Source organism: Zeugodacus cucurbitae, chromosome 5 (genome assembly GCF_028554725.1).
Source record: "Zeugodacus cucurbitae isolate PBARC_wt_2022May chromosome 5, idZeuCucr1.2, whole genome shotgun sequence".
NCBI lineage: Eukaryota > Metazoa > Arthropoda > Insecta > Diptera > Tephritidae > Zeugodacus > Zeugodacus cucurbitae.
Genome location: NC_071670.1, coordinates 42,294,816 through 42,311,824, shown reverse-complemented (window position 1 = coordinate 42,311,824; position 17,009 = coordinate 42,294,816). Strand labels below are relative to the sequence as shown.

Sequence of the window (17,009 nt, the reverse complement as noted above, 5' to 3'; positions counted from 1 at the left end):
TGAGTGGCCTCAACTTTAAGAGCGCTACGTCCTAGGTAGCGACGAGTCTCATATCTGGCTTAATGGCTTCGAATGCGTTCTTGGTCAATGGGTCGTCCTTCTTCCGTGATGATCAAGACCGGCACGTTACTGCGAATGGGAATCATTATGATTCAATGATAACCGAATATTTTTGGGTCGAATTTGAAGATATGGACTTGGAAACTATGTGGTTCCAAGAGGTGGCTTTAGAGACAAGAATCGCTTAATTCACAGATGTCAGATTTCCAATCAATTCGTACCTAATCAGTAATTAAGAAATTGCGACATTAATTTTCGAAACTTGAATATTTAAAAATATAAATTTTTCTTTGTTCGAAGATCTGACCTTTGACCTACAACATCACGTTTGATAAAAAAAATTATTGGTCATTGGAAATGAAAAGAGTATAAGCTCATATTTTTACTTTATTCTTAATTTTAATATTTTTTATAATTATTTCAGACGTTGAAGACCAATATTCGATTTTGAATATTTTCCAACTTCGAAAATCTCTTTATTCGTAATTTCTTATTCTGTACAATTATTTGAAACTTCGCAGACCAATATTTGATTTTGAAAACTTTCTAACTTCGAAAATGTCTAAAAAATAGGTTCGGCCGATTCAGTAGCTCGTTAAAATTATAGAGTGGAAGCTTCGAGCATATTTGAAATAAAGTCTATGGTAAAATATATTTTCTATATACTATATTTTATTCGTATTCTATATATGCATACATATGTATATAATTTCACATAAAATGTTGTTGTTTTACATACAGTTATTTTATTTCGGTAATTTCGAATTAGAAGTTCACTTAATTTATACCATTTTATTGCTGTCTATTGCCAAAGAAGTCAAAAGTGCAAAAATTAACAACATTTTGAAATACTTAGTGTTATTGTATTTAACTATTTTTTTTAATAAAAATATTGAATTATTCATTGGTTATACTATATTAAAATCATACATATTAGAATTATGGCTATAATTACACAAGAATATTTTTGTTTATGAATCAAGTTTAACTTCAATATTTTTATTTTTAATTTATTGACATATAAGCTACTATTACTTAATAAATATACGATATATATGTATCGTTTTGTAAATATGCACAAATATAACGGTGAAGTACATTCGCAATAAGTATTTATATTTTGCTAGAACTAAGTGTATAGATACTGCTATTGGTTGCGTTTAGTTGATAGTCCGACTTTACAAGGGACTCTGCGTTAACTTGACTTATTTAAAATCATATGTGTTTGCATTCAGTTAGAGTTGTAAAACTGTAAGTACGTGTTTCATTTTAACGTTTGCTTACATTTTTAGTTTTATTAGAGGGTTAGGGTGCGCCTAAAATATATTTTTAATTTTTTTTTTATTATTTTTGTGTGCGCGTATAAAAAGTGGATTATTGTTATTTTTGTAGTAAATATTTACAGTTGTTCAGGTATAGTGAGTTAAAAAGAATAATATATTATAAAGAAGCAATATGTGTGCTGCAGTTTTCATAGTTATATATATAATACATATAAACTGAGTTTAACTATAATATATTGTATTTTATAGCTTGATATTTAGTTAATCGTTGTGTTTTAACAAATTTATTATTATTATATTTTTCTAAAAATATTTTTTTATTATTTGAATATTACTTTTATTTCATTATTTTATTTATAATTATATTAAATATATTTTTGTCTGTATGTACACCTTGTTATATATAATATTTCTATATACTTTTATGTATAAGTTTTTTTAATTTTAATTTATTATTTTTTTATTTAATTCAAGTATTTTTTATATATTTTATTATTAGAAAATAGTATTTGTTTTGTATAGCTTATTTTTTTATTTTTATTTCATTATGTCTCTCAAATAAAACTTCGTTGGTATTTTATTATTTTATGTATTAATATATTATTTTATATTATATAATATACTTTAATATACTTGTCAATCCACTGCAGTTTGCAAAATGTATTTTGAAGTAACGTGAGTTTATGAAATTACTGTTAAAAACGCGATTTTTTGTGGCTTTTTGAAAAATATGCTAAAGTAGTTTAAGTCGACTTAAGATAATATGGACAATTAGAGTTTGATTTTTTAACTTGTTCGCGTCTCGAAATAATTGATAACATTAAAAATGATCTAGAAGCTCTAAATGACAATAAAATAAAGATTAAAGATTAATTGAAAACTAAAACACAATTCTCAGAATAAGACGACTTAAGCTTTTTTAACATATTAACCCCAGATGTATTGTTTTCTATTTTGAGATTTCACATTGTCGTTAGAAAAAAATCAATGTTTAGACTATTTCGTTCAGAATTTGAACTCTGTCTAATCCTTTGTTCGAATAATGTGTACCATATACAATCTTGCTAACTTTTATATATGTATATCAATTGTCTTTTATCAAACTTTCAACTCGAGATATTTAACCACTTCACATTGAGATTCCACCAAAAGTAAGTAAAAGTTTAAAAAACGCTTACGATCTGATAAGCAGGGCAAACACGTGCGAATTGACCTAATAAATTCTGGTTTAATTTCTTTAATATTCATTCCTTGCATTCACTTATATACAAACATACATCTGTATGTGTAAATCATATTATTTGAAACTCGATAACTCATTTTATCTTATCTGCTTTGCTTTGCTGCTTAATTTTATTTTATTTTTTAATTTATTATATTTTTTTTATGTTTTCTGTTTTGTTTGAATATCTGTTTTAAATTATCACAACCGTCACATTTGCAGCGCAAACAAACGACGATAAACAATAAATTCGTATACCCTCGTGACCGTCAATCAAATCGAAGTTACTTTTCACATACACACCGTTTGATTACATATATACTCGTATGTATTGTTTATAGTAAATTTACATATGTAAATATATAGCGAGTTAATTGGACAGTAAAAAATATATAAAAAAAGAAAATTTCAAAAAGAAAAAACTTCGTTAAGGTCATCATTGACGAATTAGTGGTTTTTGTTTTTCAAAATAAGTTCATGGTTTCGCTTTTATAAAGATGTAAATACAATAAAAGACAAATTTGCTTGGTAATTAAACAGCGCTAATTACATGTTTAAAGCAAAATTAATAATAAAATAAAAACGAAAATAGAAATCTATATTAATTGCAATGCAATAGCATAAAAATACAGAAATACTTAAAAGATAAATAAAATCAATTAAAAAACTTTAAAAAATATATATTAAATGACTCTTTCGTTGCTTAAAGTAAATATTTATACATACAGATATATTTACTACTAAATTTATATCAAAATAATATCTAATGCCACTTTTGCTCCATATGACAAACGTCAATTGTCCATTCAATATGTCTCCCCCCGCCCGCTTTTGAGTAGCTAGCTGTCAATCATGCTTCGCATTGTTGCTCCTCAACTTCACTTTCAGACACATTTGATGCCATCCATCGCTGTGCAGTTGCTTAGCAATTGTGACATTTCACCAGCCCAACTTCGTCGCAATTCATGCATTTCAGTGCCACAAATTCGGCCGTGAAGTGATTTCGATGCACCGATTTTTTCGAGCCATTACATGAGGGACATGGCAGTAGACGATAGCCGCCACATGTTTGACAAGTGAATGTCGTGGCAATTGACTGGAAAGAAAAAAGAAATTAAAAATTATTGAAGGCAATTAAAATCTAAAAAAAATATATCACTTTAATTCAAGAAATAATTACAAATAATATAAATTATTACTTAAATTATATAAAATTAAAAATATTGAAATAAATTTTAAAATAAAATAATTACAATTTAATGAAACAAAAAACAAATAATTTACGTTAAAAATATGTATAAATAAAGACTATATATATTAAAAAAAATCAAATTCTTAAAATCAAAATTCAATTAACTTCAAAAAATTAATTTAAAATAAAATAACAAAAAATATTAAAACAAAAATATAATAAAATAAAGTAAAGAGGCCAAAACTATCAAAAATATAATTCAAATCAAGTATGGCTTAGAAATAATAGAAGTACATGAAACATTTTAAAAATGTAAAATAAAAATTACAAAATAAAATAATATAAAAAAGAACAAGAAAGGAAGGGCTAAGTTCGGTTGGGACCGAACATTTTATACTCTCGCTATTTATTTATTTAATTTATTAATATAGTACATAATTTCACCCACATATTCGTCATATATATTGTATCAAGTCCTTTGAGAGTTAAAAACCATAATATTAGATTAGAAGCACCGAGGTCCTCATGTTCGATATATGGGGCCTTGAAAACCTATGGTCCGATTTCGGCAATTTTTAGAAAGGGGCTGCCACACTATAAATGCAGTATTTACGCAAAGTTCTGTTCCGATATCTGCACTAGTGCTTACTTTGCATATTGTAAAGTAAACTATTCAGGTCGACTTCAAAGTATTTTCTCAACATATCATTGGGAAGCAAGGAAAATATTACAAACCAAATTTCATTGATATTGGTCGAGTAGTTTCGGAGATATGGTTTTCGACCCATAAGTGGGCGGAGACACACCCACTTAAAATTTTGTATACCAATTGGGGTGAAGCCCTTCTGTACCTTCTTTGTAATGAAATTTAAGGTTTCTGGTGTTTTCTCTTACGGAATTAAAGCATTTTTCAACATAACCTTTGTATGGGAGGTGGGTGGGGAATGCCTGAAAAAACGAGTCCTGAGAATTTCGTTGATATAGCTTTAGTAGTTTACGAGATATGTACAAAAAACGTATTAGGGGGCGGGGCCCCTTCCTAGAATAATCCTTTGGACCGAATTTTATTTCCATAGCTTTATTTATGGCTTAGTTTGGCACTTTATGTGTTTTCGGCTCTCGCCATTTTGTGGGCGTGGCTGTTTCATTAAGATGTCTCAATTTTTACTCAAGTTACAGCTTGCACAGACGGACGGACGGACAGATAGACATTCAGATTTGAACTCCACTCTTCACCCTGATCACTTTGGTATATATAACCCTATATCTAACTCGTTTAGTTTTAGGTGTTACTAACAACCGTTATGTGAACAAAACTATAATACTCTCTTAGCAACTTTGTTAAGAATAATTTTAATAAAATTATTAATAATTAAATATTGATTTTTAAAAATTAATATTAGAGGCCATTCATTTTTAAAAATCAGTATTTAATTATTATTAATTTTATTAAAATTTTTCTTTGTTATATTCTAATTTTAATTGTCAAAGAGAAATAACAATAAGAATGCAATAATACGATTTAAATATTAAATAAAAAGTTATTGCAAATTTATTGATAAAAAAATTTAACCAAAATTTAATAAATGAATTGTAATTCAGTCTCTTAAACATTAGAGTAAATATTATAAATTACCAAAAAAATTAAATTAGAAAATTAATAATTCAAATTAAATACTTATATACTATTTGTTTGTATGTATGTATCATAAATAATTGTCAACTCTACTTATCACCACCCATTACTGTTTGTATTCATTTGAACACTGACCATGAAATGCCACGCGTTGACAAATCAATATTTACTTGAGCGCGAAGGCATTTCCTTTGATCAAACAGCTCTGAGCAATGTGCAATGGGCACTGAACCTACATTCGTGTTGACAGTAAGACAACAAACGAAACGACTTACCTTGTATGGTTTGAGCAGCTGACGCAGTTCACCAGATTCATTCAGCCGTTCCACGGTGTCAGCATCCTGCAAATAAACAAATACAAATTAATAAGTAAAAATTAAAAAAATAATAATAATAATAGCTTCAATGAAATGCAAACACGCGCGATAGCTTCGTAGTGGATATGTGTACCAGACATACAAAAGACTTAAGAAGGAAACTTGCTTGCAAATGGTTGGCAACTCTTCGTCTTTGCGTGACGCTTTGCAGCTGATATTTTTTTCGAAGAAATAAAAATAAAATTTTCCATTGCGATAATGAATGTGGAAAATTATGTTATCCACGTCGAATGCTGACAGCATATATATATATATTTTTTGTTTGTATTTATTGATTCAAAGCAGCAGAGACAGATACATACAAATGAGTGAAATGATACAAAAAAGTGAAGCAATTGTTACTTAGTATTAATCGTTATGTTTACGTATACTTTTGTGTACATGTATATCTACTACGTACTTGATATTTCAATTTCATTTTCATTCAATTTACCATCGAAAGATGCGCGTGAATTAATTAATGCTACGCATCTAATTTCCATACGCTCATTAAATTACGCCACACGCATCTTTATTTACGTAATCAAGCAAACAGAAAAGTGAAAAGGCAAAGTGAAATGTGAAATATTGGTGATTTATGACCACTTTCGAGTTCAATTGTATTTCAACATTGTAATGTAATATTTATTTATGCTGTAATTATTTTCGATGCCAGACATGTGCATATCAAATCAAATTTTACACATTCACACTATTATCTATGTATGTAGTAGTAGTAATACAAATATTTTAAGTAAATTATAAGGGTTTGGTGTTTTAGATAAACAATAGTGAGAGAAGTGCTTTCATTGAATATATGAGGTTAGGTTGAAGTGACTGTGCCAAGATGGTTGTACCTCTATATTGTAAAGTTGAAAATCTCATGAGGAGGCTTTGTAAGTCTCCAGGTCTTCATAGTTACATAATTTTTTCTTAAGTCTTTCCTTTTCGAATGAGTACTTTTCGATTATCTTCGTTCAATAAAAATATTTAATTACTTCAATTTAAAGTATTTTGAGTATTCCACTGGATGGGTTGTAAGTTCAAATTCTGATCCGATCAAGTTAAAGTTTGTCTAGCTAGTAGCCTTTGAAAAGAATTTTGCTTCTCATAAACATGTATCTGTCCATTGTAAAAGGTACTCAATTTGTTCAGTATGTCAAAAAGCAATCCGAATCTTAATAATTAATTGGAAAAAAAATGGATGAATAGAGGAATGTGTTAAAATTGGCACTATAAAACCATATTTATATACAAAATCAAGTGTGTTTTCTTTTGCATACACCTTCTTTGATAGTTAAGCGCGAACTTTCCTACAGAATTATAAATTTCTAGCGCATGCAGAAGTATATTGACAATATTCCGCTATGTACCATATAGGTGCGAACGAAGATAAATAATAATAATAAATAGTCAATTGAAATCGTTAGGGATCAGGAATTCAGGAATTTTTTATCCTCTCCATAATTTACTACCACTGACTGTTTCAGCTTCGCCTTGGGCATCGATACACTTTCCGAGTACTTGTTCGACTTCAAAAATCTTTAAAGTCACTAATTTCTATTCAAAGTTATTTCAGTATAGCATACTAAAGACTTCTAGCACTTTCATTTAAAAGGGGTTACACCACCCTGAACGCAAGAAAATCAAATGGTTTTTTTATGAATTTTTTTGACAAAACTATTTGAGAACTTCTGTACATTTATTGCTAATTTAATACTAATGCTAATAATATCTTATGCTTTATAAATATTAAAAAAAAATATTGTTTTTAATTAAAATATTCCTCCTCTTTGATGATGTACATGATTGGCATTACAATTTTTTTCTGAAGCAAGTAAAATAATAGTTTTCTTAAAAAGTGTTAAAAAAACAAATTTTTACGAAATTAGAAGCGCTTCAAATATCGATTTTATATTTTGGGCTAAAATTACTGAAAAAAAAATCGGTTGAATAGTTTTTGAGTTACCGTGTACACGGTCTCAAAAATGTGGTTTTGACAAAAAAAAAATGCTAGTTAGAATATAGACTTTGAAATTAAGCAAAACAATAATTAAATTTTTTGAAAATTTCAGGATGGCGTAACACTTAAAGAGAATTTGGGTAATTAATTGGTCTGTTGGGTAAAAAACTTCTGGCCTTATGATTTCGGCTATAGCGTCCTAGTCCTATTATCCTTTATTCAAGTAATAGAACAATCAATAAGTCGGACATTAAGTAAATATTCATGATTCATTTATTAAATAAATGAAATAATTAGATGGAAGCAGATTAAATAAATCATCAGGAACAATTAATTCAGCTGGCGATCAAATAGACTTTAATTAGTTATATTTTGAGCCCAATTTTGATTTTTTAGAAATTTAAAACTGAGCTGTAAGGACCAGTAGCTAGTACTGAATTTGTATAATATAAAACAAATAATTTATTGATTTCAAAAGCAAAGATCTTCAAACAGCAGATTAACTATAGTATTCTAGTTATTTTCTATCTAATTTTTTATTGTTCATACAAATATCGAAATATTCTCTAAATGTACTCTAATAAATCCATATAATCAAAAAATTTTTTTTTGGCTGGTTAGTTTCCGGCTTTAAATTTTCAAATAAATACTTTTCTAAAATACAAAACAATTAATTTTAACTTTAGTTTTTCAAAAATAAATTATAATTATTTTTTTAATGAAAACCAATGCCCATATTCCATACAAGGCAGGAAAATTTAGGTTGATTTTTTTGCTATATTTTTTCCTATTGTTAAGGGTGCTTTTACATATATATTTTTTTAATACAAATTTTTACACAAATCTATATATTTTTTGTGGACTAATTGCTAAATTTATAAACATTGATAAATAAATTCACAAATATTCAGAAATTTGCTTTTAAAGTAAACAAACTGACGTTTCGTGCATACTACATGTAAACATACCGGCAAACGTACATACATTATATGCAGATACATGTAATGAAAAGAAATCAATTGTACAAGTAATCGGCAATTTCACTTTCCTCGTGAGTAAATTACGCGATGATGATGACGAACATACGAACGCTTTCTGCAGACCACAATTGTTTTTCGACGTTTGTTGTAACTATGTACAGCTACTGCTAAATATTGGCCATGATATTGGCAGTGAGAGCGACGAGCGGGCAATTGCAACTCTTTCACGCAAAAACATACTTACAAACACATACATACTTCGGTCAATATAACAGGTTTATAAAACACGCGCAAGCATTTTGAACATTCTTTCTTATTTTATTTTTTTAAGATTTCATTTATTTTTATCGCATTTTTATTTTTAAACGGTCGGAGTAGATTATAAACCTTGCGGTACTCGAATGAATTTCAATGGAAATTGTAGCAGTACATTTGTTGAATTATTAATAACAGCGGGTGGTGGTAACTACTACTTCGCACGCATGCACAACCAGAAGGTGGTAAGGTGGCAAGCGCTCAAGCGGCAAAGCAAATCAAAAGAAAAAAGAGTTCAATGTGAAAAAGGCAGATAATGATGCGCTACAATTGCGCTAATGTATAATGCATTTATGCATATGTACAAATGTTTGTTTGTATATGTGTATGTAAAATATGTAATTTCTATGCAGTGAATGTCTCCCTATATCTCTATGTATGCGTGTATGCATCTGCATGCGAATCATTCGCAGCCTTGAGCAATTTTCAAAAGTATTTACTCATTAATGCAAATTACTGCACAAAAATTGTGGTGTCAACACAAGTAAATCCCAGACCCCTATACCCCACCTTCAGTTGCGACGTGCAAATATTTACCTTCAACAGCAATTGTCACTGAAATAAAATTTTTCCATTTTTTTTGATTTCACTTTCAAATTCATGCAGTAGAAACTCGAAAATTATTGCTTGGTAACATCAACTTTACTAAGTTTTCTTCTTCTGGCTTTTAAGTTTCGATTTCCTTATAGACAAAAAAGTCACTTTGCTATGCTGAACAGAAAACAAATAGTTTTCTCATTAGTATGGTAAATAGATTTATAGCTCAACAATCGTATTATTCTTCCGTAACTGCAAAGTACAAATAATGCTTTATAGAGTATATCACTCTAGAGAGGCGTTTAAATCAAAATTGCCTGCCACTGTCGCTGCTTCATATATTTATACTCTCGCAACAAAGTTGCTAAGAGAGTCCATCTCCGCAAACTGTAACTTGAGTAAAAATTAAGATATCTTGATCAAACTTAGTACACGTGTTTCTTGACACCATACGAAGGTTGGTTTCGAAGATGGGCGAAAGTACCAAAACTAAGCCATAAATTAAGCTTTGAAAGTAAAATTTGGTACAAAGGATCGCACTATAAAGGGGCATATTTGGATATATTTATTTTTGGGGAACTGGGCGTGACCCCGGCCGTAATTTATAGGGGGTATTTTTCTTCTAATAATATGCCTCCGTGCCAAAAATGAGTGAAATCGGGTCATAACTTCACCTAGCTCCCATACTCTAACATTAGGGTTTCCAACTTTCAATGGACTTTATACCATACATATGTCGAAATGACGGGTCAAATTGCGAGAGTATAAAATGTTCGGTTACACCCGAACTTAGCCCTTCCATCCTTACTTGTTTATCATATCTTCGGTATTTTGTATTTACATATATGTTAGGTCTTTTTGTTTGGTATAAGTCGCTTCAGGTATTTACATTAGGAAATATCCTTTTCTCTTAGAGTATTGTGAATTTGATATTACAAATTGATAAAAATTATCAAATTATGTAAAAATCTTTATTTTTCTGTGTCGCCGGATATATATTTATTTGAAAAAACCTTTACTTTTATTATTAGCTATAACAATGAGGGCTGGAATTTTGATAATATTATAATTTTCAGAAGCTTCTAAGTAGCCAATTTCAAATTATTGCTCCAAGTTTTTTAGAATAACGAAGGATCCGATTTTGGAAATTTCTAAAAGATTTTCTTGTTATTTCTGCTGTTTGCTGAGTTATTTCATTGAATGCGGAACGCAAATATTTTTCGGTAATGTTTAAACTTTATATCAAACGGCTGCGACCTCCAAATTTTCAGAATAAATTTCTCTATCACTAATATCTGTCTTACTTCATAAATTCTAGTAAATTTTTTCGTTTTCCTTAAAAAATTTGCATCCGAGATTCGCCGAAAGCAATCGGATCAGATGTTTATATAAAAAAAATCGATATTTTTTTTGTAAAATTCTAATGAATATAATGGTAATCGACTATTTAGTACGGTTTGTCTTTGTTTCGAAAATAGGCCTCAGTGTCAGCGAAGACCTCTTGTTGTTATCAAATTTTCTTGCAGCAATTCTCTTGAGTTCTGAAAACAAAAAAATCGCTGGCGACAAATCCGAAGTATACGATCCTTGAGGATATGCCCAATTGATGAAATTTTCTCATCGTTTTCATTGATTTATGTGATTGAAGGAGTATTGTTTTGATGAAATAGTATTTTTTTTTTTGAAATCGAATCGGTTCATCGTATTTTCCGTGAAACAAGCATAATTTTGTAACATAGTTAAGAGTAAGCTTAGTTATATATGAGATTTTTAGTTTCCGATATATTATATTAAATTTTCATATCGTTTCATTTGAGTTTTAGATGCCATTATTTTTTAAACTTCAGCTTCCCCATTTCTCTTTCTTCTTTATTAATTCTTTATTCTTGCTTTTTTTATTTGCATTCCACTCTAATTATATTTATTGTATTTGCATTTTTTCATGTGTTTTATATGAATTATATTTCCCAAACTCATTTGCTTTGACACAATAATATTGTCCGACGTCAAACTAATGGACAGAAAGTGGCATATTATTTGTTGCGCCTATAAACTTTTATGTTCGATTTTCATTGTGCAACTTTGTATGCATCGGGAGTGTGTCAAAAACAAAAGAAAAACAAAAAAATGAAAATGCATAACAATACTCGAAAGTCGAGCGCACTGAAAGCTGCGTCTGCATGCGAAAGGATGTCAAGTGGTCGCAACGCATTTTCTGCTTGATTCAAAGCGTTTAGCTATTGCGAAAAATTTAAAGTGAATAAAATAATAAAATGCGAAAAATGAAAATCTGCGACAGCAACATTAAATTGTGGTACGATCGCAGACTGACAGCTCGCTGCAGCAACAACATTAGCTAGCAACAATGGGTAATCCTTCACTCTGTGTGCGAGTGTTCGTGTGTATAGAGTGTGTGTGGTGCGCATGCCTACTTGTTTAATTTGCCCGAGACTAAATACCATAAAATATCTGTTGTTGCAATAAAATGACTGCGCTGTTGCAGCTGCAGATTTAATGATTTTAAGGCGCTGTCTCAAGATTGTTTACCAATTGTCTTCTACAAGTGTTTCTTGCAATTTATTTTTTATTTGAATGGTTGGTGAATGGTTGGCGCAACAAAAGAATAGCATCAGCACGCAATGAGGTGTCAACAATAATTGTGTAAAAAATCTTAATGAGTTTTTCGCAATTTACGCTTTTTAAGAATGCGATAGAAAATGCAATCTATAAGTTGGTCTACTAGTTTAATAGCTGCATGTCTGCTTATTTGTAGGACTTGTAAAGCATACGCGTGATTTATTTACTTTGGCACGATGTTTATGTCAGTGTATTGGCAAATACTTGATTCGTCTTTAAGTGCCCACTTTAAAAAGAATGAGAATAAAGCTTCAAGTTTTGAAATGTCTTTAATGAGTTGCAAATCGAACAAGCAGTTGGTATAAATCAAATTGACTGGTCGAATAGAAGATAATAGTTATAATAGCCTGCAGTTATTTAAGCTTGATGAAGTATTCTCTTCTTCTTCTTCTCCTTGACTGTCGTAGACACCTCGTACGTGGTTGTAGCCGAGTCCATAACAGCGCGCCACGCATCTCTCCTTTTGGCAGTTTGGCGCCAATTGCTTATACCAAGCGAAGCCGGGTCCTTCTCCAGCTGGTCCCTCCAACGGAGTGGAGACCTTTCCCTACCTCGGCCATCTCCAGCGGGTACTGCATCGAACACTTTCAGAGCTGGAGCACTTTCGTCCATTCGAACAACATGACCTAGCCAGCGTAGCCGCTGTCTTTTAATTCGCTGGACTATGTCTATGTCGTCGAATAACACATACAGCTCATCATTCCATCGTCTGCAGTTTTCGCCGTTGCCAATGTTTAAGGGACCATGAATCTTCCGGAAAACCTTTATCTCGAAAACTCCTAATGCCGTAGTGAGGTATTCTCCACCTCTATTATATTGACTTCAACTACAAAACTGGTTGTTTTCTCATTTTAGTTTTTTGACATGAGATTTAAAGCTCTCTTGCTATAATACATAAGCCCCCCTTCTAATGTCTTTTTTTATGTTTAAGTTATCTGTTTTAAAGCCAAAAAATATTAGATAAAATCAAAAATTGAGTTCTGAGTGGAGTAGGCGTGGTTGTCATAATTTTTGTCATTTTCATATGTATCTGGTTTATATTATATTAGGTCTACAACTTTGCTATCGCCGTTTTCCAATGTCTCTAGGGTCAAGCACTGGTCGATTAAATCGATTAAATCGTTTTATATCGATCTTGGACATTTGTGTCAACATTAACCCAACAAAATATTTGTAGAGATCTTTTTGCATCCCAAACTTATTCTCAGCTGAAAATGTCACTTTTTGAGCCGAATTCTCGACATTTGCGGGAAATTTTGCTTTTCTTTTTTAATTCCAAGATGAGTGCGGCTGAGGCTCATCGACTTTTGTAACCCTTTTTATACAAAAAAAAACTTCAATTTACAAAAAAAAAACGGCGGAGGCAAAGTTGTAGACCTAATATAAGAATATTTTTCGTGGCAGAAATGCTTTCAGAGGTCTCTGCAACTGTTTATCAAGCTAAATCGCTTTAAGTTTATTTACTTTTTACGTGAAATAGTTATCATTCAATGACAAGCATACTTCTGAGATTCTTCAGCTTTCTGAAGCTACATACCTCAACTCAAAGCGTTATCACCAAATCTCTGACAATGTGTACTTGTTGTGCATTACAACGCGACTAGCGCAAGAATTCCATTGCAAACAATTAGTCTCGAACTCTGGCTCAACTATCTATCTAACCGTGCTTAAGTCACACAAATCAAGTTATTTAGTGATGCAATGAAAATAATGCAATAAAATCGTGTGGTTTATGTAGGCGATTTAGAGAAAGGGTGATCCATGAGAGTCAACTGTTTCTGGAATGAAAAGTTCGATAATATGATTTTGAATAAGATTTCTGACATTCACATTTACGAAATAATGTAAGTAAATACCACTGGTAGAAAATCTAACGTTGGTCGAATGACCTTATCCCAAATCCAAAAATTTTTCTGTGGTTGTGAAACTATCGCTCTGATTTGGCAATAATCTAAACCCATTCAATTCAATTGTTTTTGAAGTTTATACCATAGAGTATAAAACATAAAGTTCTATAAGTATTACGATCCAAAAATCTCATCCAGTCACCCTATATATAAACCTTTTTTACGCGCATAGCAATTCATAAGCGTGTTCAGGTAACCATGTCTACACATGTCAGACAAGTTTGTAGACAACTCTTTGAAACTTTGAAGACAAAAGAGCGCGACAAGCGCGCTCCCTTGCAGATAATTACAGCAGCGCGCCTTGCCGCGACACACGTTTCGGCCTTGTATGTGCGGCAAAGGAGGACGTGATGTGCAGCAGCCACTTCGTGACATATTCACCTTTACGGGTTTACTTTGGTCTTCATTCAAACGTCAGCTACAGTTGATGCAGCGATTCTTTAAGGTTGTTATTGTACGACTTGCTACAACTGAAACCGTTATGGTGCATGCTGGAAGCAAAAGCTTGAAAGCTAAAAAAACCTTATTGCAACATTCGCTTGTAATAACAATAAGAAAATCCACAACAACAATAGTTAGCCCTTTGAGATGGCAAATGTTTACCACGAAAATGTCAGATGCAAACTCAGCGCATCAAAATCTGTTGGGTTGCAAGTTATCAGCGTTGCAATCTTATTAAAATTTATTATTGCAACGTGCTCGTACTGCTGTTGCACATATCCGTACAAAAGATATAAGTACATATTTACGTGACTTTTTGCAATCACTTTTTATCATATTAATTATAAAATAATTTTTCTTTTTTATTTTTATTATTTTTATTATTTTTCTCTCCACTTTACATTTTATTTTAAATTGAAATGTGTTGTACTTACACCAATGTGTTGGCCTTCCACAAAGAGTTGAGGTACTTTTATCGCTTCCGAGTGCATTCGCTCCTTGATCTCTTGCTGATATTCGATGCTCATGAAGACATCTCGTTCTTCGAATTTCACAAGCAGCGTACGCAAGATCTGCTTGACATTCGCACATTTGGCATATGTGTCACGTATGATGCCCATACTCGTTGTGTAGAGTACCACTTTGCCGGCATCCTTCTCCTTGAAGTTCTGTAAAAAATTAAAACAAATTTGAATACAATTAATTAAAGTAGAAAAAAAGGGGTTGGCTTAAATTTCAATTCAAAATTCAAAAACAAAATCTATTTATATATGTAGATAATCTTATTTTTTTAAATAGTTGCTAAAGTAGAGCTGGAAAACTATAGATAGTCGTCCAATTCGATGTGTTCGAAAGCTTTCGTAGAAACATCGATAGTATCAATAATATCGGATAATGCTTAGATTCCTTAGAATTCCTCCTAAACGACTGAACCGATTTTAATGAAAACACCGATGTTACCAAGTGTTGTATATAGTTTAGAACAGTTTTACAATTGTGTATAACTCAAAGGTCAAATTACTGACAATAAATAGAAAAAAATATATCATTTGAAATTACCTTTAGTATAATTGTTAATAGAAAACAAGTAAGGAAGGGTTAAGTTCGGATAAACCGAACATTTTATACTCTCGGAATAAGAAAAAACTCATTAAACATATATAGTATATGGGGGCTGGGATAATTGCGAGACCGTTTTTACTAATTTTCACCACCCACTTACTTCATATCCAAGATTATAGGTTCACATACTTTTGCTAAGATATCTCACATATTAACCGATATATGCGGTATAAAGTCCACTAGAAGTTTGAAAATCCGTATATTAAGTATGTGGCTTCAGGAAATATTGACCCGATTTTGCCAAATTTTGGCACAGAGGCACATTAGTAGAAAGAACATACATATCTCCTTTGAATTTCTTTAGAATATCTGCGAGATTTATGTATATTTTCGGTAAAAAATAGGTCACAAGCACTGAGGTCCTCATGTTCGATATCTGAGGCCTTGAAAAGTTATAGTCTAATATCGGTGATTTCCATACGGGGTATGCTTCAGTAGAAAAGTGAACGGATCAGTAGGACTCCAAAATTATAGTATTTATATGGAATTAGGATGCAAAGGATATGGTTCGAACCGAATTTCATTGAAATTGGTCGAGTAGTTTCTGATGAAATATGGTTTTTGACCCTTAAGTGGATGATGCCACGGCCTTTTCAAATGTTGTATAAAAGTTTGAGTGTAATCCTTTTATGTCATCTTTACCATGGAATTTAAGGTTTCTGATCTTTTTCCTTACTGAATTAAAGCATTTTTAGTAGTTTTTAACATAACTTTTGTATGGGGGGTGGGTGTGATTTATATTTATTTATTGTTGATCTAGCTTTAGTAGTTTACGAGTTATGTTAAAAATATGTGTACCACGTTTCATTAAGATATCTCAACTTTTACTCAAGTTATTGCTTGGACGAACGGACGGATAGACAGACATCCGGATTTCAACTCTACTCGTCATCCTATCTAAATCGTTTAGCTCTAGGACTTACAATCAATCGTTAGGTGAACTATTATACTCTATTTTCAACTTGTTGCGAGAGTATAATAAAAGTTAGGGGGTTACTAAAGAAGCGCAACACTATTGCACAAAAATCTGAAGACATTTTAGCTCATGGCGTTACCCCTAAGTTGGATTATCTGTTATAGTTTGTCCGATTCGCTACTCTTCAAAACATAATCCAAGTCAAGCTAAAATTTGCTTCATACCTTGACACTTTGAAGGTTATATTTATAACTTGGCGTACTGTTATTGAACTTGCAAAGTAGATTTGGTTTGAATATTTTCGCTCCATATAAAATGCCCTAACATGTAATATAAACGACTATATCACACAGTATAACCTACCATATTACATGAAAACTCCCAATGGGGATGCCATATACCATGAATTACATGATTAATATGTGCTTTAGTTAAGCTTAAT

The 17,009-nt window shown here is 31.1% G+C and overlaps 1 protein-coding gene across 1 annotated transcript in view; it reads right to left on the bottom strand.

Moving 5' to 3' along the window:
* Positions 1-2,504: 2,504 nt before the first annotated feature.
* LOC105216205 (hybrid signal transduction histidine kinase A) overlaps positions 2,505-17,009 on the bottom strand; it is a 79,032-nt gene continuing 64,527 nt past the window's right edge. Inside the window, exons 2-4 of the mRNA XM_029042863.2 lie at positions 14,964-15,197; positions 5,669-5,734; positions 2,505-3,661 (exon numbers count right to left, since the gene is read on the bottom strand). Of these exons, the coding sequence (XP_028898696.2) occupies positions 3,488-3,661; positions 5,669-5,734; positions 14,964-15,197 (474 nt within the window). The 3' untranslated portion in view covers positions 2,505-3,487. The remainder of the gene's footprint in view (positions 3,662-5,668; positions 5,735-14,963; positions 15,198-17,009) is intronic.